At 39.7% G+C, this 26,620-nt stretch overlaps 2 protein-coding genes across 5 annotated transcripts; one reads left to right on the top strand and one right to left on the bottom strand.

The window, feature by feature from the left end:
* Positions 1-176: 176 nt before the first annotated feature.
* On the top strand, positions 177-5,864 carry trim69 (tripartite motif containing 69). Its single transcript, XM_087791210.1, has 6 exons — positions 177-868; positions 1,317-1,412; positions 2,242-2,475; positions 3,184-3,206; positions 3,265-3,380; positions 4,350-5,864. The coding sequence occupies exons 1-6, from the start codon at positions 257-259 to the stop codon at positions 4,892-4,894; spliced, it is 1,626 nt and encodes a 541-aa protein (XP_087647336.1). The 5' UTR covers positions 177-256; the 3' UTR covers positions 4,895-5,864.
* Positions 5,865-6,451: 587 nt separating this feature from the next.
* On the bottom strand, positions 6,452-25,314 carry LOC148079587 (bone morphogenetic protein 1-like). Of its 4 annotated transcripts, none has more exons than XM_087791208.1 (20): positions 25,172-25,314; positions 19,705-19,815; positions 19,483-19,632; positions 19,299-19,416; positions 18,058-18,236; positions 17,872-17,977; positions 15,077-15,201; positions 14,867-14,982; positions 14,224-14,326; positions 14,045-14,161; positions 13,831-13,976; positions 12,090-12,285; positions 11,897-12,022; positions 10,245-10,408; positions 10,009-10,189; positions 9,821-9,946; positions 8,751-8,878; positions 8,478-8,691; positions 7,067-7,317; positions 6,452-6,984 (listed from the first exon to the last, which is right to left on the bottom strand). In XM_087791208.1, exons 1-20 carry the CDS (start codon positions 25,287-25,289, stop codon positions 6,850-6,852), a joined length of 2,910 nt encoding a protein of 969 aa, XP_087647334.1. In that variant the 5' UTR covers positions 25,290-25,314; the 3' UTR covers positions 6,452-6,849. The 4 variants fall into 4 exon arrangements, with proteins under 4 accessions (XP_087647334.1, XP_087647335.1, XP_087647331.1 ...); XM_087791209.1 differs by having other exon boundaries at positions 10,245-10,405; XM_087791205.1 differs by having other exon boundaries at positions 19,483-19,815.
* Between the last annotated feature and the right edge of the window lie 1,306 nt (positions 25,315-26,620).

Genomic DNA, 26,620 nt, shown 5'->3' with positions numbered 1-26,620 from the left:
AACCAAAGAGCTAAAGGAGCAAAAGTCCACAACACGCCTCCAGTTTCCTGAAGGAGGTGTGACGTCTGTGTGGAGGAAAAAAAAAGAAGAAGGGGGAGCATTGAGATCCCCTATCTATGGGGATGAGTGAAGCTGCCTTCGCACCACCCACTCCACTTCCACACTGTCAACAGGAAGACTGGAGAGAAGAGAGGACTTTGTGAGAGAGGAAGGACCGAGACATTCAGCTCCAGAGTCCAAGACAAAGAGAGAAAGCATGAATCAAAAAGAAGTGAAGAAAATCCAGTCGGTTTATCTCCAGAACCTGGAGAAACTCAACCAAGGAGCGAAGCAGGAGAAGAAAAGTTGGAAGGCGAAGGAAGGGGACGCGGAGAAGCTGAGACCGGCTTCCAAAGTGGGACAAGTGTCCAAAAGCTCCGCCAACAGGATCAGCCGAGACCTGACCTGCTCCATCTGCTTGGACCTCTTCAAACAGCCCGTCTCGCTGCCCTGCGACCACACGTTCTGTCGGGTCTGCATCGAGGGCTACTGGACCGGCCCCAGGGTCCTGGGCCACGGGGGCACCAGCTCCTGTCCTCAGTGCAGGAAGATGTTCCCGGGCCAGAGCTACAGACCCAACCGTATCGTGGCCAACATCGTGGAGAGCTACTGCCACGGGCTGGAGGAGAGCGTTAGCGGGCGTCGCCTGTCGGACGCCAAGGTGGCGGAGAAGGCGCCGACCTTCGTGCCGCGGTGCAGCAGACACCGGGAGGAGCTGAAGCTCTACTGCGAGGAGGACCAGGAGCTGGTGTGTCTGGTGTGTGGCGTCTCCCAGGAGCACCGGAGCCACACCATGGTGTGTGTGCAGGAGGCCGAGCAGAAGTACAGGGTAAACTATCAATCACTTTAAAGTCTTGCTTCTCAAACACCAACTAATAAAAAAGTGTCTTGAGAAGTGAAATGGAAGAACATTTAAATAGTTTTTGCTTTAATAGTCAAACATTTTGGTGGCAAATTGCACAAATAAATTTGTAACTAAATTAAGTATCTGCTTAAGAAATGTTTTAGCTCTATTTAACTACATAAACTGACACATATATTAGTAGTTTTTACAAGAACATTAGCAAAACAACTTGCAAACAACTTTTTTATTAACTTATTTTTAATGTGTTCATTTGTTGGATTGACAGTGGGACAAATATCGACTCATATTGTATCACTTAACTTGCATTACAACTCGATTCATCTGTCGTTTATTCAAAATATTGACCTAATATTTCGCATGTTTGTATAATTCAGATAGTGTAACTTTTGAAGGGTGTTTCTCACCTGCACAGGCGTCTCTGAACACCTCCATGGACTCGCTGAAGGTGGAGCTGAACACAGCACTGGAGTGTGACCGCGAGGCTGAGGAGGAAGTCCGGAAACTGAAGGTGAGTTCATCGATCCTATCGAGTTGATCGACAGCTCGGTTATCGATTATAACAGCTCCGTTGTACGCGCCTCGATGCTGAAACTACTAGAGCCACATTTAATTTTTATTATTATTATAAACGTTAAAAAAATAAAATAAATAAAAAATACACTTAAAACAAAGTACTATTATTTTTTTGCTTTCATTTACTCAATGTAAATTGTTATACGACTCATCAATACATCTTTTGTGCCTTAAAATGGAAGACAATAATACATAACCACAGCTTATTACTTTATAATAATTCTGATCACAGTAAGTTAAATTTGTTAGATAGTTAGATATTAAAAAAAATAATAATTAAATGCTGGTTATCTAGGCTAAAGCTACCTAAAATTATACCTTATCTTAATGGATAATATTCCCTTCCAAACATAGCACTAAAAAGCAATACATAAAAACAGAAAAAAGATAGTATTACCAACCGCTTTTGATTATATTTTCAAGTAGGCAAACCGGAAGTACCTCAAAATAAAAGCAGCAGAGTTTTCCAGCGCTGTAGTGAAAACATTCATTCATTCATTCATTCATTCATTGTCTACCGCTTTATCCCGGGTCAGGGGTCGTGGGGAGACTGGAGCCTATCCCAGTATCATAGGGCGACAGGCAGGGGACACCCTGGACAGGACGTCATTCACACACACTCTCTCATACCTATGGACAATTTCCAAAGTTCTCAATCCACCTCTGTAACATATCTTCTTATAAACAATCGTTAATATTTTATATCATATTATTTATATTTTATGGCAAGCATGGACACTAACTCAGATATCCATTGTTCCCAGGAGCACACCGCTGACCTGAAGCAGCGGATCGAAGCTCAGTTCAGTGACCTGCACCAGTTCCTCTACCAGGAGGAGAAGCTCCTGCAGGTGAAGCTGAAGACGGAGGAGAGGCGGGAGCTGATCCGACTGGACGAGCACAAGGCTCTGCTGTGTGTGGAGGTCTCTCGCCTGCAGAGAGCCGTCCACGAGATCGAGGACAAGCTGAGGGAGCAGGACCCCTACTCTCTCCTGAGGGTGAGAATATGTTCATCCCTGATGGGAGCAACACAACCTTTGTGACACACATGGTCTCTAATAAATATTACTGCTGGTCCTCGTCCTGCCAACAACTGGAAGAAAAAAGGCTTCATGGAGCATAATAACACATCTGGAAACGATTAACAACTAAGATGAGTCAGCTGTTCGTTTGTACTAAAGTTTCGCTGAGCTTTTCATTCACCAATTATTATTTGAAACGTTCCACGGAATTTATTTTTGCAGGGACTTGGATGCCAGATATAATATAATGTGATATAGTGAGAATCCATCTCATAAATGTATTAAAAAACATCAAAGTAAGGATATGTTTATCTTACAAAAACGCTACATTTATCTCCTAATAATCAGTTTAGATTTTGCTCCTTGGACATGTCAGGCCAGAATTGATGCCAAAGGCGTTATTGTTGCTGTTTCCTCTTAACAATGTCTGAGCTGCCGGACAGGAAGTCAGCCGGTGAGCTCACTTGTTGATCTGTAGCATAATGAGTTTAGTCCTGGCCTCTGAGCAGAGGATGTGGGACTTTCCCCCGGCCAGAGGGAGATCCCAAAGGGGTGGAATAGTGTGCGTGTAGACACTGATGTAATGTTGGGAGGAGGGGGGGGAACCTTCTCTTGTTTCAAGAAAAAAAAAAGCTAATCAAACAAATTCTGTCTCCTTCTGTTTATCCTCCCGTCTGTTCTCAGAGCATCAAGCTGCTGCTCCAGAGGTGAGTGTCTGAACCTTGTTTTCTTGTTCTCTCTGGACACTCTTGCTTGTGTTGGCAGGCCCTCGCTGAAGTTTGAGAAGCCGTCCTTCTCGCCTCCCAGTCTGTGTGAGGGTCGATTTGCGGGACCTCTGCAGTACAGAGTGTGGAAGTCCATGAAGAGCAGCATCTACCCAGGTGCTCCCATCATATGTATCTGTAATAATATTAATGATGCATTTTATTTGAAGGCTGCCGAAGAAAGACAATCATAAACCAAATCATATATATTTGTAGGCATAAAACCTTGGTTTTTTTAATCAAAACTAGTCGAGCAGACAACAAAAAACATCTTAAAGGAGGGGTAGATGTTCCTCTAAACGTTGTGAGCAATCTGCAGTTAAAAGGGGAGTTTAAGCAACATAGTTAAATGTGATCCATGAAAACAATAATTTAGCTATTAAGTGGAGATGGAGAACATGTCGGGTCATAGTGGATGTTAGATATTAGTCTATATAAGATATTTGTCATTAGGGTTTTTTTCTTAAAGGGCAACTAATGTGTTGATTCAAATGTGTCTTAAACAGATGTTTGACCTATATTGTAGTCATCAGTGTGTGTCTGTTTGTACAAAACTTAATTTAAATATTTACATTGGGAAATGTCCTTAAGCCCCGCCCACTTAAACCACTTGACGTCCTGGAGATTAACTCTTGTTTACGATAACTTCGTCCACTCTGCTGTGTCAAACATTGAGGTCCGTCCCTGCACGTCATCAATACCAGAAGTCTCCATCTCCAAGGGACTTGTTGTAAAAACAAAGTGGGCATGAACTTTATAAAGTAATAAGTTCAAAACATGGTCATGATGAGGGACTTACTGCATCTTGGAGAGGAACACCAAGTAAGATAGGAGAGTAAAAGTTTGACATTAGTTGCCCTTTTAAGACCCTTTTATCGGAGGTCACTGTATTATTGTTTATATCAATAATCCGTCCCTAATCTTATCATAACCACTGGCATCTTTATAGGTCACTATATCAGCATCAATACACTAGTTTACTTTGCCCTAACATCTGCGGGTCACATAATCCATGAGTTTGACACGTGTTCTCCCTCATCCTTGACATTTTTTTATTTATTTTGCCATTTTTTTGTGACGCTTCAGTTCCGTCTGCGATCACCTTCAACTCCAGCACAGCGAACCCCTGGCTCAGCCTGACGTCCTCGCTCACCTGCGTCCGCTACCAGACCTTCAACCACACGGTGGAGGACAACCCTCACAGGTTCAACGCCGCGCTGTCTCTGCTGGGCAGCCAGGGCTTCACGCACGGGCGCCACTACTGGGAGATCGAGGTCTACAGCAGCACGGTCTGGACCGTCGGGGTGGCCAGAGAGTCCGTGCCACGAAAGGGGGTCATCAAGGCTCTTCCTTCCAACGGCTTCTGGACCCTCTCCCTCTCGTACGGGATCCAGTACATGGCCGGAACATCTCCGCCCACCGTCCTGTCTCTGGAGGAGCCTCTGGCCCGGATCGGGGTCTACCTGGACTACAAGAGAGGCCTGGTGTCGTTCTACAACGCAGAGAGCATGACGCACCTCTACACCTTCAGGGAGGACTTCATGGAGACCCTGTTCCCTTATTTCAACCTGGGGTTCCTGGATAAGGTGCACGAGAACGAACCCCTCAAGGTCTTCTTACCAAAGATTTAGCTGAAAAAACTTTTTTTTTCATATATTTACCTTGTTGTCTTCTACATTTATATCTCAGGATAAACAAACACAAGTGGACACATGTTTCTATAAACATGTCTTTAAATTCTGTTTATGATGGAAACCTTTATTTACCAAAGATTGTACACATGTTTTTTTTCATGACATGAAGTGATTTTTAATGGTGAAAAGGTTTTTTTTTTTTTTTTACTGTAATGTCAAATAAAAGTGTGACTGAGTCTAAGATGTGGTCTCAACAAAATGTGTATTTAAAGTCAGTATTATGAGTCTGATATTAATTCTTTGATCTTGAAAGGCTCCTTATATTTGTTTGTATGCGACAAACACTGAACTAGCAAATTCCTTTCCATCAACATGATCTTTACTCTAATTGTAAGTCTCTGTACAACAATTGAGGTCGATAAGCTTGATATGTTCCTTAACACTGTCGTATTTATAGGTCACTTATATTTGAGCCTAACATCCAGTGGACCACATGAAAAAACTTGGCGGGACAGATTTGGCGTTTAAATCACCGCCTTTTTTCTCACCACGGCTCATTTTTACCAGTTTAAATGTTTAGAATTTTGAGTAAACTTGACTGAAACAAGTGTCCTCACGTGTCAAGAGTCACAAGATATAATAAAAAAACCCCACCTTTTTAGATAGTGATGGGTTGCGTCCTGAAAACAATAGATCAACTGCTGATGCTGTATCATGACGCAGTGTCGTACATTTAAAAGGCCACTAGATGGCGCACTCAGTTCAAAAATGACCCTCCAGCCACTCACACACATTGGCCCAGCGCGAATACCACATTCAAGACGAACATTTATAATCGAATCAACATAACTACGATGCTAGCGTTAGCAGCTGCTAACAAGTCTATGCTCAGGGATGACACATGTAAAATGATTCGTACAAAAGTTATATTCGGAAGTTTTGACTTAACGCTAACATTATTCTACGTATGCAAAGATTAACAATAGGACAGTTTTAACTTTAACTCAGAGTTGTCACATACCGTTTATCCACTGTTGTTTTAAAACAAAGTCCATATTTATGGTGTTTAAGTCTCCCTGGACTTGAGAGTGCAGGTAGCGTAGGGGCTTGAGAGTGCGGTCGGAGGGGCCTGAGATTACAGCTGTGCAACCCTCTCAAACAGGGCCGGGTCTAGGCAGGGGCAAGAGGGGGCCTGGCCCCCTCAAATAAATGTTGTGCCCCCTCAAACTTACATGTAAGTAAGTAAGTAACAGCACAATGCCCCCTCAAGATTTGTGGTTGCCCCCTCATACATGCCTGTCAAACCCAGCCCTGCTCTCAAACGATGCCACGTTTCAACGAGTCAGTAGATCAGAGCCGATTATGATAATGTAGAGAGTGACATCTAGTGGCCCTTCAAAATAAAGACACTGTATCACGATACAGCATCAATCAACTGGTGAGGCATCATCAACCCGTTAAACAAGTATTAATCAATAGAAGATAAATTATATAAACTCAGTTTACTTCCTGTGTGTTCCGGTAACAAATTCCCCTACGGAATGGTAGCTTAGACCAAAAAAAAAATTCCTAAATTTCTCCTGTTCAAGGTCAGGCAGATTAATCATCTCAAATATTTGTCAATATTTGTTGACTCAGCAGAAAAATAAAGCTATTGTTTTTGTATTTCTAAAACATCCTCATCGACGAGTTTACATATGATACACGGGTGAAGCACTTCCCCGTCCAAGCACTGACTTATATAACAGTATATACATCTCCGCCGCGGTCACGGCCATCTTCCCTCCAAACAACCACAAGAATCTTGGTTGAAATTCCCAGCGTTTCTTCAAGGTTTTGAGAGAAAAGGATGTGGTTCTATGTTTGTGGGTTTGAATGGATTTAGTCCTCGCTGGGTGTGACCGGGTTCAGGGTTAGAGCGAAGGCCTTCATTAGGTTTTGGACCTCAAGAGTCACTTGCTGGGATGGAGAGTGTCCTGGAATTTGGTGCTGGTGTAGTGCACGTGAAAGCCTTTTTTACTGATGCTGTCATCAGAGTGAAACTTCAACGCGATGGCATCTCCAGCCGAGTAGACCTCCTCGGGAACCTGGACGGAGCAGAAGAAACAACACTTTTATTTCATTCATTCTCAGCAGCAACTGGACCACGATAATAAGTTCCAATCGAACCCCTGAGCCGCAGTATCTCCCGAGCCTCGGGGCCTTGAGGTCGGCGCCGTCGTACAACTCCACGTAGTCGTAGCCGCAGTCCACCTCCTCCTCCACCTCGAACACCTGGAAGATGATCTCCACGCCGTAGCCCTTCTCGGCGCTCACCACCCACACGCAGTCCAGGCCTCCCGGGTAGTTGTTGTCCCCGAACTGTGCGTGCGAGTACAAGTCTCTGGTCTGGACCTCGGCTCGGAGGCTTCCTCCACACTCTGGAAATTCACCAACCGCGTAATTAAAGGGTCGAATATAGTTTACTCTTGTAAAAAGTTTCAACTTGATGAGTGAAACAAAGATAAAGTCAACTATGGTTTGGCTGGTGGCGAGTGACAGACTTTTATAATGACTTCCAGTTAAAACAGCAACAGGCAACTCAAGTGATTTATTAATGAATAAAATCATTTGAAACGAGAACCTTCTCTTAAACACAGTCTTTTGTGTCTATTTTATTAGTATTTGAAAAAGTGTTGAAACATTTTAAATAGTTTAAAACTCTCAGTTGAAGTGTAGTGAATTAAATAATGTAGTGAATTTAGTATATTTATTATAAATCAATATATTTTACATATGATTATATTGAAATACAATTTTCATAAAGTAGTTTTTTAAAATATTTTTATTTCTTATTCATACAATTCTTTCAACGATCTTCAGAATCAGAAAACTTTTATTGCCAGTGAAACACAACACAGGAATTTGTTATGATGCTATTATAAATATATTAATTTAATAAAAATTAATAAAAATACAATAAATAAATTATATACTAGACATTATCATAAATGGCATATAAATAAATAATTAATACAAATAAATACATTTGGAATATACTATACTAAAAAAATACAATAAATCAAAATATCATTTATTTACTCTTTTTAATGAAAATATTTCTTACCACCACCATAACTAGGTTGTTGTTGTGTAGGTTTTTATATAATAACAATACTTTAGAGAGGGTGGAAAAATGGTGCTTAAAATGGAGATAAAGAATCCAATCCAAAAATGCTTCAATAAGAACACATTTGCTTCAATAAAAAAAAAGTTTAATTAAAAAAACGTTTCATAAAAGCAAAAGTTGCTCCATTTAAAAAATAAAAAGATTTTCAATTTAAGAAAACTACAGTAAGTACAGTGGAATTCTGAGTTAAGCCTTTTTTTTTAAATAATTGAGAATCAAATCCACCTCCAGAGCTTGAAAAAAAAAATCAAGACGATATTTAAAGGATTACAAGGATTACAGGACTTTAATTCTTTATATTTTTTAAATGTATTCTTACTCACACTTTTGATATGTATTTCTGTAAGTGTATCCCCTTCAGCAGGTCATGAAGAGGTGAAACAATAAGTCCATGACATCATCATCCATTACCTGCTCTGTAGGCGACCTCAAACCCTCTCTTCTGCACCGAGTTGTCGGAGAAGAATCTCAGGAACATTCTATCGTCGCTGGAAACGAGCGGAAGAGGCTTCTTGGAGCCGCAGATCCGACCCAGACTCGGGGCTCGGACGTCCCTGCCGTCGTAAATCTCCAGGTGATCGTATGAGCACTCCAGGTGAGTCTCCATGTCGACCTCGTTGAAAATCTGTGTTGGGATAGAAATGTTGAAAAAAGAAGAAAAAAGATGTTGTTCCTTCTCATTACCAGTTTGATCCGGTGACCTGGAGTTGTGGACAGAGACCAGGTGCAGGTCTTCTTACTGGGGTACTTGTCGGGCCAGTTGGGGCTCCTGATGATTCCTGAAACACTGTTCATCACGTGATCACACCCGGCTGGGAAGAAGATTCAAAATGCACAACATTAAAATATGTTTTTTTTTTCTTCTGTTTATAACAAAGCTTCGGAAGACTTTCATCATCAATTCGTTTTTTTAGGATGTGAGAAGAATAACTCAAAAAACCAACAGAAAAGATTTGAATGATATTTCAAATAAAGGTTGTTGTGTTTTCATTTCTCTCTGTTCGACTATATTGATGTTACTTTTGTGTTTACTACTGTCTGAAATATATATCAATAAAATTATAATTATTATTAGAGTGTAGCATTGAAAGTTTTTTTTTTTTTAATCTACCGCCACCTGCTGTCCGATTGAGCTCATTGTCATCACCAGTCATGTAAAAAACTGTAATTACAGAGATAAAATAAATGCATGGAAACTATAATGAGTCAGGAAATGGGCGGGAATGAGCTGCTTGGAAGAGGTCTGCACCCTCTAAGTGCTTTGTTATAGAAAAAAAAAACGAGATGTGGAATAAAAAAGGAGAGAATGAAGATTCTATATAATGAATAGCTATAACAACAAAATTAAACAGACTTTGAATAAAATAAAAAACGATACGTGAATGTAGATGAAAACCTTTTATATGTGAAAATATGTTCAAAAACAAAATAAACCTAAGTTAAATAAATAAAAAAACTATAAATATATATTAATTAAAATGTTAAATTTGTAAAGATATGTTCAAAAACAAAATAACTTCAGAAATATAAAGAAATCAAAATAAGTGGAATAGTACGGACTATGACACTTTTGATACATGGGAAAATGGGAAAAAACGATTTTTTATTTAAAGAAACGTGGCATAGAAAAGAGAAAAACTGTTAATCCGCCACAACTATTCTTTCCATGTCATTTACAAAACAACAAATAAATAAATGGTACGTGTTCAGGTTATCTGGGTGTAAGAATCCACCAGAGCAGGAGGAGGAAGTACCTTCTTTACAATCGTGCTTGTTGTCGTGCAGCATGAACCCGCTGCGACACTGGCAGCTGTAACTTCCAAAAGTGTTGACACACTCGTGCTGACAGCCGCCGTTCTCCTGCGAGCACTCGTCCATATCTGCGGGAGGAACGAGTCACGATCAGAGCGCCAGGACGCGTCCAGATGTTTGGCGGAGTCACCGGAGAAGAAGCGAGCCTTGAAGCCTTTCTTGGACACCGTGCTGTCAGACTTGAACTCGACGGTCATGTTGTTGTGGTGGGAAGTGATGACCTCGGGTTTCTCTGCGCCGCAGAACTTCCCATGAAGCCTTGAGTCCGAGTTCAGGCCTGAACGCACCTCCACGTAGTCGTACTTGCACACCTGGTGAAGGACACAAGCTTTAGAGTCAACAGAGGTGAAAGAAACTTAAACCTACGTCGTTGCCTTCCGTCTCGAACACCTCGAACACCAGAGTGATGCGGTACTGCGTCGGCGCCGTCACCTGCCACACACAGTTCTTGTTGGGGGGGTACTCTTTGGGCCAGCCGGGGCTGGTGAAGGATCCATTGAGATTGGTGATGAAACCCCCACAGGCTGCTGCTAGAGGAACCACAGTGAGAAAGTTAAATAACTACTAACAAGAAAAGCACAGTAACTCTTAATCTCACAAAGATGCAAGTGAAACCATGGCAACAATTTAAAGTTTCCTTCATAACAAAAACATTCAATGAATTCAGTGTCTTTGCACCGCCACCCGGTGGACAATGAACAAAACTACAACCTAAACTTAATTCTGGAAAAAAAACAACAAGTTCAGGAAGTCGAAATAAATACGATTATATCACGTGTCTTTAAAATGGCATTTAAAACCTTAAAATATTGATCGTGTTCTTAAAAGGATTAATCATTTAGATAAATATATTTAATGATGAAAAATAATATTAAAAATCAAACTGAATGTTAATTCACAGCATCTATACATTTACTTACGCAATCTATAATTATCATTGGCGATAAAGTGTGAAAAAGAAATAAACTACATTATAAATGTTTATGTTCTATCTGATTATATTGATAAAATGCAGGGCAATAATATTTATCTCCATTATAAAACTGGTGTTAAATAATCAGGAAAAAATATTATACTATATTTTTTATATTAAATGCAGGGTAATAATATTTATCTCCATTATAAAACTGGTTTTAAATAATTATGAAAAAATATTATATTATATTTTTTATATTAAATGCAGGGCAATAATATTGATCTCCATTATAAAACTGGTTTTAAATAATCAGGTAAAAATATTATATTATATTTTTATATTAAATGCAGGGCAATACTATTGATCCCCATTATAAAACTGGTGTTAAATAATCAGGAAAAAATATTATATTATTTTTTTTAAATGTTATCAAATGATCTGATTCAATCGATAAAATAAATGCATGGCAATAATATAAATGTCCATTATCATACAACTGGTGTCAAATAATCAGGAAAATATACTAACTATTTGTTTAAAAAGTAATGAAAAAGCTTCTTATTATGTAGATAAATTGAATGCAGGGCCGTTATATAGACTAAGAAAAGAGAAATCATTAATACGAGTGCAAATAGATGTTTTTAATAGTATTCATCATAAAAAAAATGTATATTTTACAATGTTGTCCTGAAAAATCATGTTAAAAATCGAGCTAAATATTTATTATTTTCGACATACTTTAAGTTACACGTTTACTAATGATCAGTGGCGATTAAATTTGAAGAAGGAATAAGTTCCGTTATAAAACTTCAGGTAAATATAATATAACTGTCAAATGGGATTAAAGTGTCTGATTAAATTGATAAAATAAATGCACTAATGCATTAATATAGGTGTACATTATAAAACTGGTGTGAAATAATCAGGTAAATAGAATAAACCTGTGTTTCAAATGTTATTAAAGTGTCTGATTATATTGATAAAATAAATGCAGGGCAATAATATAGGTGTTCATTATGAAACTGGTGTGAAATAATCAGGTAAATATGTGACTGACAGATCTACTACATGTCAAAATAACTGAGTCTCTGTTGACACTCACGCTCACAGCTGGACTTGTCACTCGACAGCTCAAACCCAGGATGACAGGCACATCTGTAGCTGCCCAGCGTGTTCAGGCAGCGCTGGTCGCAGTGACCGTTGTCTGGACCGGCGCACTCGTCCATCTCTGGCAGAAACACCATCAACAGATTCAGTTTGGAGGCGACAAACCTCCCCTGGATGTGGAGTTTCACCTTTGAAGAAGTTGACTGCGAACCCAGCCTTGTTCACGGAGCCGTCGGACACGAACTTGAGCCAGAGCTTGTTGGAGCTGCTCTTCATGTCGCTGGGTTTGTTGGAGCCACAGAAGCGTCCGATCAGCGGACCGGTGTCAGAACTGCCGCTCCTCACCTCCACGTAGTCGTACGAACATGTGTCGTGTTTCTCCATCTAAGGCAGGGGAGTCCAACTCAATCACACGAGGGGCCAAATTATTTTAATATTCTTGGTCTAAACTGTCCTTAACCCTTGTGTTATCTCAGGGTCAGGGTGACCCGCAGTCCTGAAAACAAATGTGTTTGTGGTATCCCTTGTGTTGTCTCTGGGTCAAGTGGAATGACCTCCCTGGCTTCTATAAATAAATATGCAGTCCTAGAGGTCGTTCATCTTGAACCAGAAACAACACAAGGGATACCACAAACAAGTTTGTTTTCAGGCTTTTGGGCCACACGGGTTAACATAGGGTATCAAATTCACTATCAAAATCGATATTATTGTCTTTATAAGTATTTTTACATGTTCATTATCTTATCTTAAACTTCAATCTACTTCGATTTGCATTGGATTCCATTTCCATTCATTTCCATTCAGCGGGCCACATAAAATTACTTGGCCATGAGTTTGATGCCCATTATCTAAGATGTGAACTTATTTAGGAACTGTATCATTGACTTAAAAAACAAAATGTTTTCATATGTTACATATTTCAAAGTTTACTAGAAATAATGTATTTTTTAGCTCATAGAATCCAACTTCAACCTAATATACACACAAACACAAAAATATACTTTTAATCCTATTTGTAAGCCAATAATATTAATATCTGTGCAATTTTACGCCCTTTTCAGCATTTAAAAACATTATTCTGTGCTTTTTGTGTTCAGTCCACTCCACAAGCTCTTGAAATATACATGGTACCAATCTAACTGTAAATACAAATCTGCACTTTAACACAACTGCAAGTACTTTTTAGGGATATAAAACTGTGTTTTAATTGTTATAATCATTTAAATTCTTATATATATATAACAATGTTACCCTGAAAAACATTATAAAAAACTTACTGCATATAGATTTACAGCAAATATTATCTACATACACTAAGTAATAATCAGTGGCAATGAAGTTTGAAGAACGAACAAACTGAAGTCAAATAAACAGGTTAATACAGTTAATTTATGTCAAACAAGTCTATTAAATCCAGTCTGAAATACAACACATACATTTACTGTCACTTTACTTTTTTAAGCAAATATTTCTATGAAATTTGAAAACTTTTTTAGCATCTAAAAAAAAAAAAATTCTTGAAAATGTACGATGTATGTATCAATCCAACGGTTAATATACATCTACCCTTTTTAGTAATATGGAGCTTGGCCAAGGTCTTAATCGCTCAAGTACTTTTTTGTTATGTTCATAACTCAATTTTAAGCAAATATTGCCCTACATTTTTTAATAACATTTGAAACCTTTTTTATGCTTAAAGAACTCATTCATTTTCTCCATGAGCTCCTGATAAGTTCCATTACGATGTCTGTATTAATCTAATTATAAATATAAATCTACACTTATTAGAAATATTTAACAAGAACCGTTTCTTTATGTCGAGATTAATTTGATTCTTCAAAAAGCCATTTAAGTGGATAATCCTAAATCTCTGCACAATATACTGTAAGTACATTAAAAAAGGGAGATTAAAAAGTGAAGGAATTTCACCTCAAACGACTGGAAGGAGAGGCCGACTTCATAACCTTCAGCCACCGTGATTTTCCACACACACTGCTTGTTGGACTGGTAGTCGTCGGGGTAATTGGGAGACTGGATCTGCCCGCTGTCCCGCTTCACTTCCCCTCCACAGACGGCTGCACAAGCCACAGAAAATCACCTGAAATCTAGAGCCTCCGTTCGAAGCCGCTGGTGTTGAAAGTACCTTCATACGCCGCGGAGAAGCCTTTGCCGACCCAGCTGCTGCTGGTTCTGAACTCGATCCACAGTCGACTGTCAGTGGAGACGATCGGCTCAGAAAGCGTGTCACCACAAAAACGACCTGCAAAAACAACGTTACACGAGAAACAGATAAAAGATGACGACGACTCTGAGCGAAAAAACCTTTGAGAGGAGCTTTTCTCCAGAACCCGTCACGGACCTCCACATGGTCATACCAGCACAAGTGGCTCCTGAACAGATCCATGGAAGTAAAATTCAGAACAATCTAAGAGACAGATGGAGGTTGAAAGGTTACTGCGACATGGTGATGCCTGGAGACTTTGGATTTTGGTTTAAACATTGTGTCAAAATCAAACTTATATTGAATCTAGAAAGTAACACAAGTAGTGACTTGGGTTGGATTTGACCACAGGGTGGCGCCAAAGCGATTAAACTACACCTTGTTTTTTTTACATTTAATCTCTATAAAAAAATACCGACTACACCTATTTTATTTTATCTAAATCTCTTCAAAGTAAATCAACGCACCTTCAATAGTTGACTTATTAAACATTATGACTTTTAAACAATAAACCTATTACATCTACTCCAACTTTTTTTTAGCTATCAGTACTACCACATTTCACTTAATATAAAAACTTCAACTTCATACATTTCTGTTAACCCTCTTTTGGATTATTAAAAAAAAAAAAATCCACTAATCTTATAATCACCTGACCTGAACTATTCCCTGTATTCATGTTACACAGCTGCACAGCTGTTAACAGGCTTATTCTGCATGTGGTCTGTTCATTCCTGCTGTCACCTTCTCTCCAGGTGTGACAGAAATCCTCCACACGCAGTGGACGTAAGCCGAGTATCCGTTGGGAAAATCCGGCGAGGAAAAGTTTCCAGAGCTCTCCTGCAGGGTTTCCCCACACTCTGTCACAGCCAGAAGGTGTTGTCAACGGTCAGAGATGAAGCGCAGCAGATCTGCTGTACAGGTCCATGTCTGAAGAGAAGATGTTCTTCTTACTTGTGCACTTGTAGAGCTTGCGAGCTTGAGCGATGTCTCCTTGGCTCAGTCTGGTCCTCTGTCCGATGGCTGGTCTGGCACCGTTGACGTCGTATCGAGGCAGGATTGTGTCCAAGTAGCCTCCTCTGAGCAGGACAAGAAATACATCCTCATCAACAGAGACATTTTGACACAATTATGATTTTTTTTTCTTAAACTGCTACATTATGGAGGCCAACAACCTTTTTATTGAGTGTCGTTTCATTTTCATTGATAAAATACGTATCTGTGGATGAATGGATTTATGGATGGATGGATATATGATGGATATATGGATGGATAGATATATGATGGATGGATATATGATGGAGAAATGGATGGATGGATGAATGGAAGGATTTATAAATGGATAAATCAATCGATGGTAGGCTGGGTTGATGGATGGATGGATAAATGATGAATGGATGGATGGATGGATGGATGGATGGATGGATGGATGGATGGATGGATGGATGGATGGATGGATGGATGGATGGATGGATGGATGGATGGATGGATGGATGGATGGATGGATGGATGGATGGATGGATGGATGGATGGATGGATGGATGGATGGATGGATGGTTAAATAATGGATGGATGGATGGATGGCTGGGTTGGTGGATGGATGGATAGAAGCATGAATGAATGAATGGATGGATGGATGGATGGATGGATGGACATATGAATGGATGGATGGATAGATGGATGGATGGATGGATGGATGGACACATGAATGGATGGATGGATAGACACATGGATGGATGGATGGATGGATGGATGGATGGATGGATGGATGGATGGATGGATGGATGGATGGATGAATGGATGGATGGATGGATGGATGGATGGATGGATGGATGGATGGATGGATGGATGGATGGATGGATGGATGGATGGATGGATGGATGGATGGATGGATGGATGGATGGATGGATGGATGGATGGATGGATGGATGGATGGATGGATGGATGGATAAATCGGTAACTGATGGTAAAACAACATCATTTCAAATCTTCTCTCTCAGAGACAAAAGTATCTCTGACGTGAACGAGTGAAAAGAAGTGATCAAAGTCGGAGTGAGATCATTGATTTGGATAATCTCGCGGCTCACCTCCTGCATGGTTTCCATGGCAACACCCTCATGAATGACAGGCATGTGCAAACAGAATCCTCTGAATGGAGCTTTGGCTGCTTCATTTGAGCCGCGTTGCTGAATGCCAGAGAAAAAGGCCACTCTGGTCCAAATTGTTTTTGTAAAGCCCACACTGCTGCGCTTTTATTTAGCTTGGCCCGACTCCACGACCCGGAGCAGCCCAGAGGCGATGGAGGTAAAAAGCAACCCAAACAGAGCAACAAGTGAAGCAACAGGGCAACAAGACGAGCGAGCCAGATCTGAATGGACTGTTGGATTGTTGGAGCGACAATGACGGGTCGAATCTGAGAAGCATCTTTTCAGCAGAGCTGCTCTCTGGTGGTGAAGTAACGTGTAGCAGAACCAAAGATTAAAACATTGTTTTATCTTTACTTATACATGCATTCATCGTGAGTGTGTAGCTCTACAATTGATATCTGATTAAATACATTTTCATGATCTGTCAACAGCTCCGTGAAGTTGCTGGTTTTGCACTAAAAATGGCAATAAAAATAATTATGGAATAACTCAGAAATACACAAAAACTGTATATTTCATCTTCTATTGGCCTTTTACTTTTTAGTTTTTCTGCCAATTAAAAAGTTCTAGCTCAAATAAACTTGTTTTTTACCCTATTATAGGCCTTAAAATGTTTTATTCCCATTTGAAATCGGAATCCTACGGAAGTGCAGTGCTGCCAGCTGTGTAAAAAATCTTTGGAAAAATTGGAAATTTCTTGATACTTATTTATGCGATATCACAAAATGTTGTGATAAATAAGAATGGCTGCTATTGAAACAAAAAAAGGATACACGTATGCTGACCTTACAGTAGGTGGCGGTAGAAACAACACAGTTTTTGTTTTTCATTCAAAATTTTAATTTACAAAAATATGTTATATGTTATGTTACCAAGTTAACATATTCTATTGGTGTAGCAAGTTTTCTTTTCCACTCAAATTTCTGTTATAGTTTTTAATTATTTGTATACTATCTTTTATACTATAATACTAACTTTTTTATTTCACGGTTCAAAACTTAAATTAAGATATTTTATTCAAATCAAATCATAACATTTCTTCCCTGACAGTGAAGGATGTTGTTGTATGTGGATTCTTTCAAGTCTTGTGTATACAAAATCATGTACTGAAACATAATCACAATACAGGTAAATAATGGTGTTTGATTCTTCTACATCTAGGCAGGTTTTTTGTGGTGTTCGGACTGAAAACTACTATTCAGCCCCCACCTTACTCATGGTGCCAACAAAACAGTGAACTCCCACGATGGCTTTCCACACACTGCTCTATTTAGGGAAGGCTTATTGGTCGCTACAGTATTTCAATGACACGTCTATGATGCTATGTCAAGAATGTGCAAGAACAGCTGTAATTGGTTGGCTGGGCGGCAAAGCATTATGGGTCGCAGTTACATTGAGGGTTGTCAAGAGAGGTGAAGCTTCATATGAATTATTCAAATAAATGTTGTTAATTTAAACAAGGACAAATTAAAACAAGAACGAGCTGTTAATAGAAAACTCAGCAGCGAGAATTCTGACCTGCTCTAGTAGAAGAACTCACATTCCCCGGATCCTTAAAACTCTGCACTTCCCCTCCTATAAACGAGGGGCCACTGTACTGACCTGGAGAAGGTGTTTCTCGCGTAGTGCATGATGCTGCCGAAGTCGTATTCTTCCCCGAGTGAGTCCACCTCGTCTGGCTCCATCTTCAGGAAGTTGTACTCCTGCCCTGTCGAGCGAGATCATCCGGGATACGAAAACTCAGATTACAGGAAAGTGACCCATCGGCGAGAAAAATGCCCACAGTACCTTGCTGGATGTTGTCCCTGATGATGCTCACGTGCTCGTCACGGTCGGGACGCGTGTGCTCGTGCCAGAAGCCGATCACGTGACCGAGTTCATGCACCACGATGCCAAACTTGTCACAGTTCTTCCCGATGGAAATGGCCTGGGGGCCGCCACCTCGCCGGCCCACGTAGGAGCAGCACCTGCAGGGCGCCATGTTTGTCAGGTAATGGCACAATTCATGTGGACTTTCCCCAGGTTTATAGGAAAAATATACAAATTAATTTATACAAAGTTGTCCATTAAAACAACTTTATATTGGTATTAAAGTGGGCTAGTAAAACGGTCAAAACTCGGGTCTTATACTTTGCTTTATGGAGACAAATGGTCAATGCAGAGTGTAACGGGTCGTTTATTCGCCGCATCAAGTCAAACAAAATACAAGCTTTTACGATCGATCGGACGAGCTCTCTGCCAGCAGCTCTTCAGGTCGATAGCTCCGGGAGAGACGGTCTCGTACTGTAGAAACATCGCTATATTTAAGGCAAATTTCCGGGCAGAGAGGTCCTCCTCCTATCGCCCTATTGGTTCCTTCAAACTCCCTGTGTCACGATCTCCTGTGGAGAGTCCTTCCTACTTTGTTTCTTTTTCTAATCATTCAAATGTTCTTGGGTGGGGGTTCCTGTCTCCTAGCCCCCCCCCCTCACGGGTGTGTCCCTGCTTCGTTTCTTTTGATCCACGACCCAAGGTGTGAAAAGGGCAGAAAAACAGACGTTTAAATAACCGTTGTCATGACTCTAATTCTGTTCAAAGCTTGTCTTGAGACAGTGTAAATCAGTCTGAGTGAAATGTTGAATGTGAATGTGTATTCAAACGTTTAAGCTCTTAGATGAAGCTAGTAATTTATACTTTATATGTATACGCCATACTTAAATTAATGCTAAAAGATAATCCTAGCATCAATGCTAAATTATGATTAGCATTGTTAGCAAGTTACACAGATGAAGACCAAACGTTGACTAAACTAAACATCACTACCAGGGCCGGGTCTAGGCAGGGGAAAGAGGGGGCCTGGCCCCCTCAAATAAATGTTGTGCCCCCTCAAACCAGGGCCAGGTCTAGGCAGGGGCAAGAGGGGGCCTGGCACAATGCCCCCTCAAGATTTGTGGCTGCCCCCTCATACATGCCTGTCTAGACCCGGCCCTGGTCACTACTAAGAAAATAAGCCACATTATAAGAGTATTCAAAGTGCTAGCCTAGCGTACCCGCACGGTCTGTAGGTGAAAACGATGTAGCTCTCTTCCGTCGTCCTCTCAGTAAAGGTCACGCAGGTGTATTTCTCCCAGTGACGCATAGCCTGGCGGAAAATGGCTCGCTGACTTCCTGAAAGAGAAGCAAATTAGTCGCTGTCGATGAACGGCTTCTTTGTACGACCGAGTCCAAACGCACCACTGAAGTTTCCACTGATCACATACGGAATGATTCCGTCTGGCCAGACGCGCTCCGGTCTGGAGGTGGCCGCCCTCCTCCAACGATAGACGCTGCGTCTGTCGGCGGCTCTCCTGCTCCTGAGACCTTCGCTGGACCCGGAGGTGTTTCCTGCACCCGAACACATCGTTTCAGGGAACTCTCTGTGAAGCTCAGGCTTCACCGAGCCAGGATTTTTCAAACCTGAATCCGTGTTGTTGTTCCGACCACCGAGCAGCAGGCCGTCCGTCCGGAGGACTTCTTTGAACATCAGTAGGTCGTCTGCATCCAGAGCGATATCTCCCATGAAGGCGACTGGACAACAAAGAGAAGTTAACCATGTTGCATATGGAAGAAGTAGCTTGACTTTCACAAGAAGCTGCTCTTTCCGTCACCTCAAAATCCCAAAAAAATGGGAGAAAACCCCAAGAATTATATTACTACTGATGTACAAACTGACTGAAAGTTTGATTTAATTAAAATTTGACACCTAAAGAAACTTGTTCCAGTAAACTTTATTCATAAAGTAGCGAAAATGAGTGAAGCACAAACTTTATATGGACGATCTCGTTGCAGAAAATTTCCTGCTGATTCAGCATTATTGTGAGATGTATTTTCAAGCACTGAACCTTTTTTTTTTTTCCTGTCAAGCTACTTTTTCTCTCTTAGCAATGTGTAGCAACGACAACAAAAAATGTCGAACTTAAAGATATTCAAGAGTTTTCTTCTTCTCTGTACTATTACGCGATTTATATTGTACACATTTCTTCAACTACATATTTGAATCTTGTCAGGCGTCAATTTAAATGTCGGAGTCAAACTTGAGTTAATTGTTGAATAAAACAAATGTTCTCAGGGGTATGTTTTTCCCTATTGACCTATTTTATCTCTGATTCATTTTATTTTAGATCAAATACATTTCAGGTTCTTAAGGGCCACACTACATTATTTGGTGACTTTGAATTTGAAAACTTTTGAAGCGTAGTGTTCACATTTACACTTCCCAAGAATACACATACTGTATACACCAGTGAGGGGACATTGTTACAGTGGGAAAAGGAGGAAGTGTTAGTTATGATTTAGGCCGATTATAGAGAATTTTTGATACCGTTATTGATACCAATACCTTTGATACTTGTTCCTGAACAATACTTTCTTTTGATAACGAATTTATAAATAACTAACAAAAACAAAATGATGAGTTTATTTGTTTAGCTTTGGTAAATATCCACTGTATTTATGTTTTCGCACAAAAAACCTAAACCAAATAATTTCCAGTGAAATAGAAAATCTTCTATCAAGTAACAAATTAATCTTAAATTGACTGCCTATGTCACTGATCTGTTCTTCCTTCAGAAAATTCCACAAATCATCCAGTTTTGATCAAACGTTGTTACTTAATTTCGGCATCGAAAGACAATGGAAAATAACTGAAGTTTGATATTGAGCCCTAGTAAAGAAAAACTGGTTTGAATTATATATACATTTATTTATTTTAATTTCAGAGAACAAATGAAACAAGAAGGATAAATGGAAATTGGGAAATGTTGTCCTTAAACAAATAACGATGTATAGTGGGAAAGTAGGAAGTGATTCATAGTTCAAAATAAAAGTAATCGTGCAAACAATGTTCATCCGTCGTAAGGATTGTTAGGTCGAGAGAAAAATTTCTGTGCGATCTCTCAAGTAGGATTCCTGCTGGACACGACCAGAATCTCACACAAAAAACCTCATATAGCAGAACTTCTGTCCACGTTTGACCTCAATGTATTTACCTGCACTGATCTCTGGAAAAAATCCAAAGTTCAAATCCATAAATCTCACTGCATGGAACTGATTAGGATTATTGTAGCTTTTTGTTTGTTGACAAATAGTTTGTCCCTCGTGTGACTCATGTTGATGCTGAAGATTTGTCTTTCCACAGGTGAGTCTTTCAGGAGTTTGTGGTGCATTTTCTGGGTTAAAGGGCAAAAGCAGTTTCTTGCCAGGGTTCATTCAGCTGCTAGTAAGGGATTGTGGGAATAAAAAAAATGGCTTTGGACAGTTTAATGAGTCTGTAGAAACGTGAAGGATTATTATTTTATTTCTCACGGAACAATATGAGCTTTGTACCCAGATTGAATTCATGTTCACCATGTTCTGCACACACATGCATACATAATGGAGCTCACACACACACACACACACACACACACACACACTGCTGATCAAGAACATTCTGGACAATCAAACGATCAGAAAGTCCGTTGACTTAAGGCTCTGCTTTATACGGATATATTTAACCAGAAGAAAACACCGGCTGACGTTCCTAGAAGGCCAGTAAAAGGAAGAAAAGAAGAACACTGTGATCCGTCCACAAACACACACTTTTGTATCTCGTTCTACATCGTGACACTTCACATGATGTACCAATTTTCAGGGCATCAATCCCTGTGACGTTGGACAAGCTACTGTCAAACACCGGTTTGTGCAAAGAGTAAACTGTTTGCTGATCAAACAAGCGTCCAGTTGGGGCCTCTTTTTTTTTTTAGGACAAAGGCAGGAATTTGCCTCCAGAGAGCAGAAAACGGGAAAAACAGGGAGAAACTTGTGATGTCCTGAGACCCCGAGTCTTGACTCGCATGTCAACATGGAGTTGAATAAAACAAAGTGAAAGCGGAGTTATTTATAGAAGCAAAACATGGAGTGTAAACTAAACGTCCAATCAGAGAAAAGCCTCAAAGAACTGCCTCATTCTGCATCACAGTGATGAATCTTCACAAGATTTTTGGAGCCAGATGGTAAAAAAAAGGAAGAAATAATCAAGTTTCTAAGAAGCTGAGATTTCAAACGTTGTAATGTGGAATAAGAAAAGTTCTAATTCTTAAATTAGTCGTCACGTTTCCAGCCAGGCTTTGAGAAAACCAGGTCGAAAAGATCATGAAGGGAAGTCAAATATCTTGAAAACTAGTTTTTTTTTAAAGTTCCATTTTATGAATAAAGAAATGGTTCATTTGAATTTAGATTAATTTAACATAATTCACATAAAGATACAAACAATTGTTAATACCTCCATATAAATCAAGTATTCGTGAACATCTGGATGGTTAATATACTCGAAAATGTCAGTAGACAAAACTATGGAACATATTATATGAATTTGTAGTATGTATGTTTTTTTTACTCTTTAATCAGAACTTTAACTATGTTTATGCATTATGGGACATATGGGACTAGGAGGATAATAATTATGAGATATTCATCCGCCAACTTGAAAATGAAAGTTAATTTAAGTTAAATGTATTATTTATTTTAATTTTCACCTATTTCTGATATGACATGATCATCTGAGGGATTTGATCAATTATGAATTCAAACTGTGCTGAATTCTCTGCTGCAACATGCGTGCGTGAATTGAGGATTAACTTTAAATGAGACTTGGCTCTGCTTTCTCTTCTTCCAAGAAGTGATTGTCATTATTTTGGCGCTACATCCTGAATGAATCAGGGCTCCATGTGGTTTGAGTCAGGAGAATGGCCGACCGCTCTTCCTCTTTAAATACCTCATTTGGTCGTGTGATGTGACGACGTCTGAAGGTTCTGCTCGGGTCCGACTGTATTCGGCCTTTGAAGTGAGCCCAGTCATGCAAGCGGTGAACGTATACGGCTGTAGCTCCTGGAGTGCCGCGATGTCGAAGGGATTTTCACCGGCGTCCGGTTCTGGCACGACGGCCTCGCTGACCTCGGGTCTCCAGGCAACTGCCCCGGAGCAGCGCCGTGTGTTTTTTGGGAGTTTCAGAAGTCACAAGTGGGAAAGGGAACCGAGCCAGTTGGAGTCCGGCTAGCAACTGAAGTGCCGGATGAATCAGGTGGAGGAAAAAAAAAACGTTTTCTGGGAGGCTCCAATCAGCTGATTCAGAGAAATTCTACAGAAATGATTTCTTCGCGAAAACACGTCAAAGAAAAATGAATTCTGGCAGAAAGCACTACAGAGAAGGATCACGATAACATAAATAGTTCAGTATCCCTTCAGTTTTACTGATACAAACATCAGCTCTTAATTTATTTTCATTTGTCCCCAGTTGCTATATTTCTTCATGGTCTTTATGATGTATATGTTCTCATATACATTCCTCATTTTACTTAATGTCATGTGTATTTGAAAAAAAAAAATTTCCATCAGAACTTTCATACATGTTCCATGTTTGGGTTGAAGGTTTATGAAGGTTTCTGAGACGCGTAAAGACATTTTCCGTTAAATAAGAAATCAACTAGAAAAGGTGTTTTTCCACTTTCAAATAATCTACCAGGATTTTTAGGAAACAATAAGATGTAGAAACTTATGCTATTTCAATTTTCCTGTGTGTGCTTGTATTTTGTTGTATTTACCTTCCATGCCCTCCCTTCAGTTTCTCCCTATAGCAGGTCAATAAAAACTTGGTTGCAGCTGCTACTGCAGCTTCTCGGTTCCAGTCCGTGGTGTCAGATCATCATTTTATTTCATAGTGATAGAGTTGTCCTCCCTATTGCTACTTGATTGTTCTTGTATTTTGTTCTCTAATGTTTTTTAAATATTCTCGTTTCTTCTGTGATTCCCTCGACTATTGTTTTACTGCCACACACTTGTGTTGACAGCCATGTTTTTTTAAATTATTACACTGTTATTTATGTGCTTTACTCCACTGATTGTTTCCCACCCTTTTCATTTTGTTTGTAGTTTTCACTGTTTGTTTGTACTTTATTCCTGATAAACATACTCTTGTTTGTGTCGCTATATGCACTTGGGTCCAATTGGTTACTTTTTATGTTATGAGATGATTTGGTTTACTTTAATAACAGGATGTTTCTCAATATCGTGGAATTAAATTTCCAAATCTTCTTTAAGGTGAAGACACATATTTTTGTATTGCACATATTTATTTTAAAAAAGTGGGAATGGTAGTTATTGATCAAAAATACAATTTGACTTGGAGTCAGAGATTAACTGAGCATAGATTTAACATGACAGCTAAGAAGAAACACTGGGATTAGACAGATCTTTGAAAAATAAACATAACGATGAAGTGTTCAGGAATCTCTACTCAATTTGTCAAGACATCATAACAGAACATTTTTATTTAGATTACAAAATATTTCCCTATAATGCCTGTGTCATAAAAGATTTACTCACTTTACGTTTTTTTTTATTACATTTAAATGTCACTTCAAACTCCAACGTAAAATAAAAAATATTTTTAAAATTGACTATTTACTTAAGTGCATGTAGCTTTTTTGTACGAGCTACACAGGATACAGTTGCTCACACAAAACCTTCATCTGCAGGTTGTTCCATCATATCCCACTAAATAAAAGCACATGCAGTCCCAGGTAGATCATTTGCATGCACTCTGGATAAGGAATTCTCCACATGGAGGTGGTCGTAAAAAAGGAGCGACATTCCTGAAGTGACCACACCAATGTCACACCATCTGTTGAATATACACTATCAACTCAACTTTTGCCATGGAGTCAGAAATGACTAGTGAGTATTTAAGTATTGAGGAAAAATGTGCATAGATATCGAAATAAATAGGGTATAAAATAGTTAATTTAGGATGGGAAATAATAACATAAATCAATTAAGAATATGAGATTAAACTTGAATAAAAAAAACGTGTAAAATGAGTACATGTGAATATAAAAAATCAGTTTACCAGCCTTGCAGGGATCCTTGTAGTCGATGGCCTCGGGGAGGAAAGTGACGTTAGAGTCCAGAGCAGTGGTCGCGGTGAGCAGCAGCACCAGAACCAGGAGCAGCACCAGGACCTCCATGACTGGACCGCAGACACTGCAGGTTGATGGAGCTTCGGTGGGTCACACAGCAGCGACGCTTCCAACGCTTGACGTCCCCATTCTGCTGCTGCAGCGAGCCCGCGCCACACACACACGCGCGCGCGCCCGCACACACACACACACCGAGGTGCTTCACCTGCACTCACGTGCGTCATTGACAATGGCGTGACGTCACGCGCGTCAACACCCCCCCCCCCCCTTCTCTTTTCTTTTTTTTGGGGGGGATATTTGGAAGATGAATGTTTTGCAGATGTTCAGGAGATTCATTGACTTCTTTGTTTGGGTTGTTTCTCGTGAATCACGTCGGTCAGGTCTACTCACACAAATCATGAGTACACAACAGCTGCTCTCATGTACACACACGTGTCTTTGTCACACACTATAGAAATAAACACGGTTCATCATACTTATATAAAATAAATTATCATATTAAATATACTGATTCAAACGTTATTATAAATTAATTTGAATCAAACCAAACGTGGTTGCATTTGCTACTTCAGCTTCCTGGTTCCAATCCGTGGTGTCAGATCATCATTTTATTTTATAGTGATAGAGTTGTCCTCCCTATTGCTACTTGATTGTTCTTGTGTTTTGTTCTCTAGTGTTTTTAAAATCTTGTTTCTTGTGTGATTCCCTCCACTGTTGTTCTACTGCCACACACTTGTGTTGACAGCTATGTTTTTGAATCTTTGAGGTATTGGTGAAAATGTCTCACAAAAAGTAATTTCCCTGCATTTTCCATCAAATTAAAAGTCTTTAAAACATTCATCAACAATCTGCCGAAGAGGGTTTGTACACTAGTTCCACACGGGCAGTTTTTGACGCCATCAAAAAGAGCCACAAATTCCCCTCTGTTGTGTTTTAAATTTTAAAAAATGTTCATGTTTGTTGTGGTCACTTGAAATAACCTTTTATGATAAGCACATGCAGCGAAACGACGAGCAATACGCCCCTCTGCTGGCCACTGCAGGGTATTACAACAAATAGGCTATTATACTTCAAAAAATATAATTTAATCCATCCAAGAATCATATATGAAATTGCTTATATCACAAACAAAACTTTCAAGAGTAAAATCTAGATGGAGTTTCTGTCTCTTTACCACAAATACACTTGAAAACAGGCAAACAACATTTACTGCTGTCAGTTTGATGTGTAGTCCAGGTTTGTGGAGCAATATTTTACTTTCTGTCTTCACCTCTGCAGCTAAACCGTGGAGGATCCTCTCTAGAGTGAAAGAACTGAACGTGACAGTGAGGTGAGGACGTGTGATGGTGTGAGATCATGCGAGGCTGGTGGGAACCAGG

This window comes from Callionymus lyra, chromosome 5 (assembly GCF_982586985.1).
Source record: "Callionymus lyra chromosome 5, fCalLyr1.hap1.1, whole genome shotgun sequence".
NCBI lineage: Eukaryota > Metazoa > Chordata > Actinopteri > Syngnathiformes > Callionymidae > Callionymus > Callionymus lyra.
The sequence above is the reverse complement of the archived record's forward strand: the minus strand, read 5'-3'. Positions and strand labels throughout refer to the sequence as shown.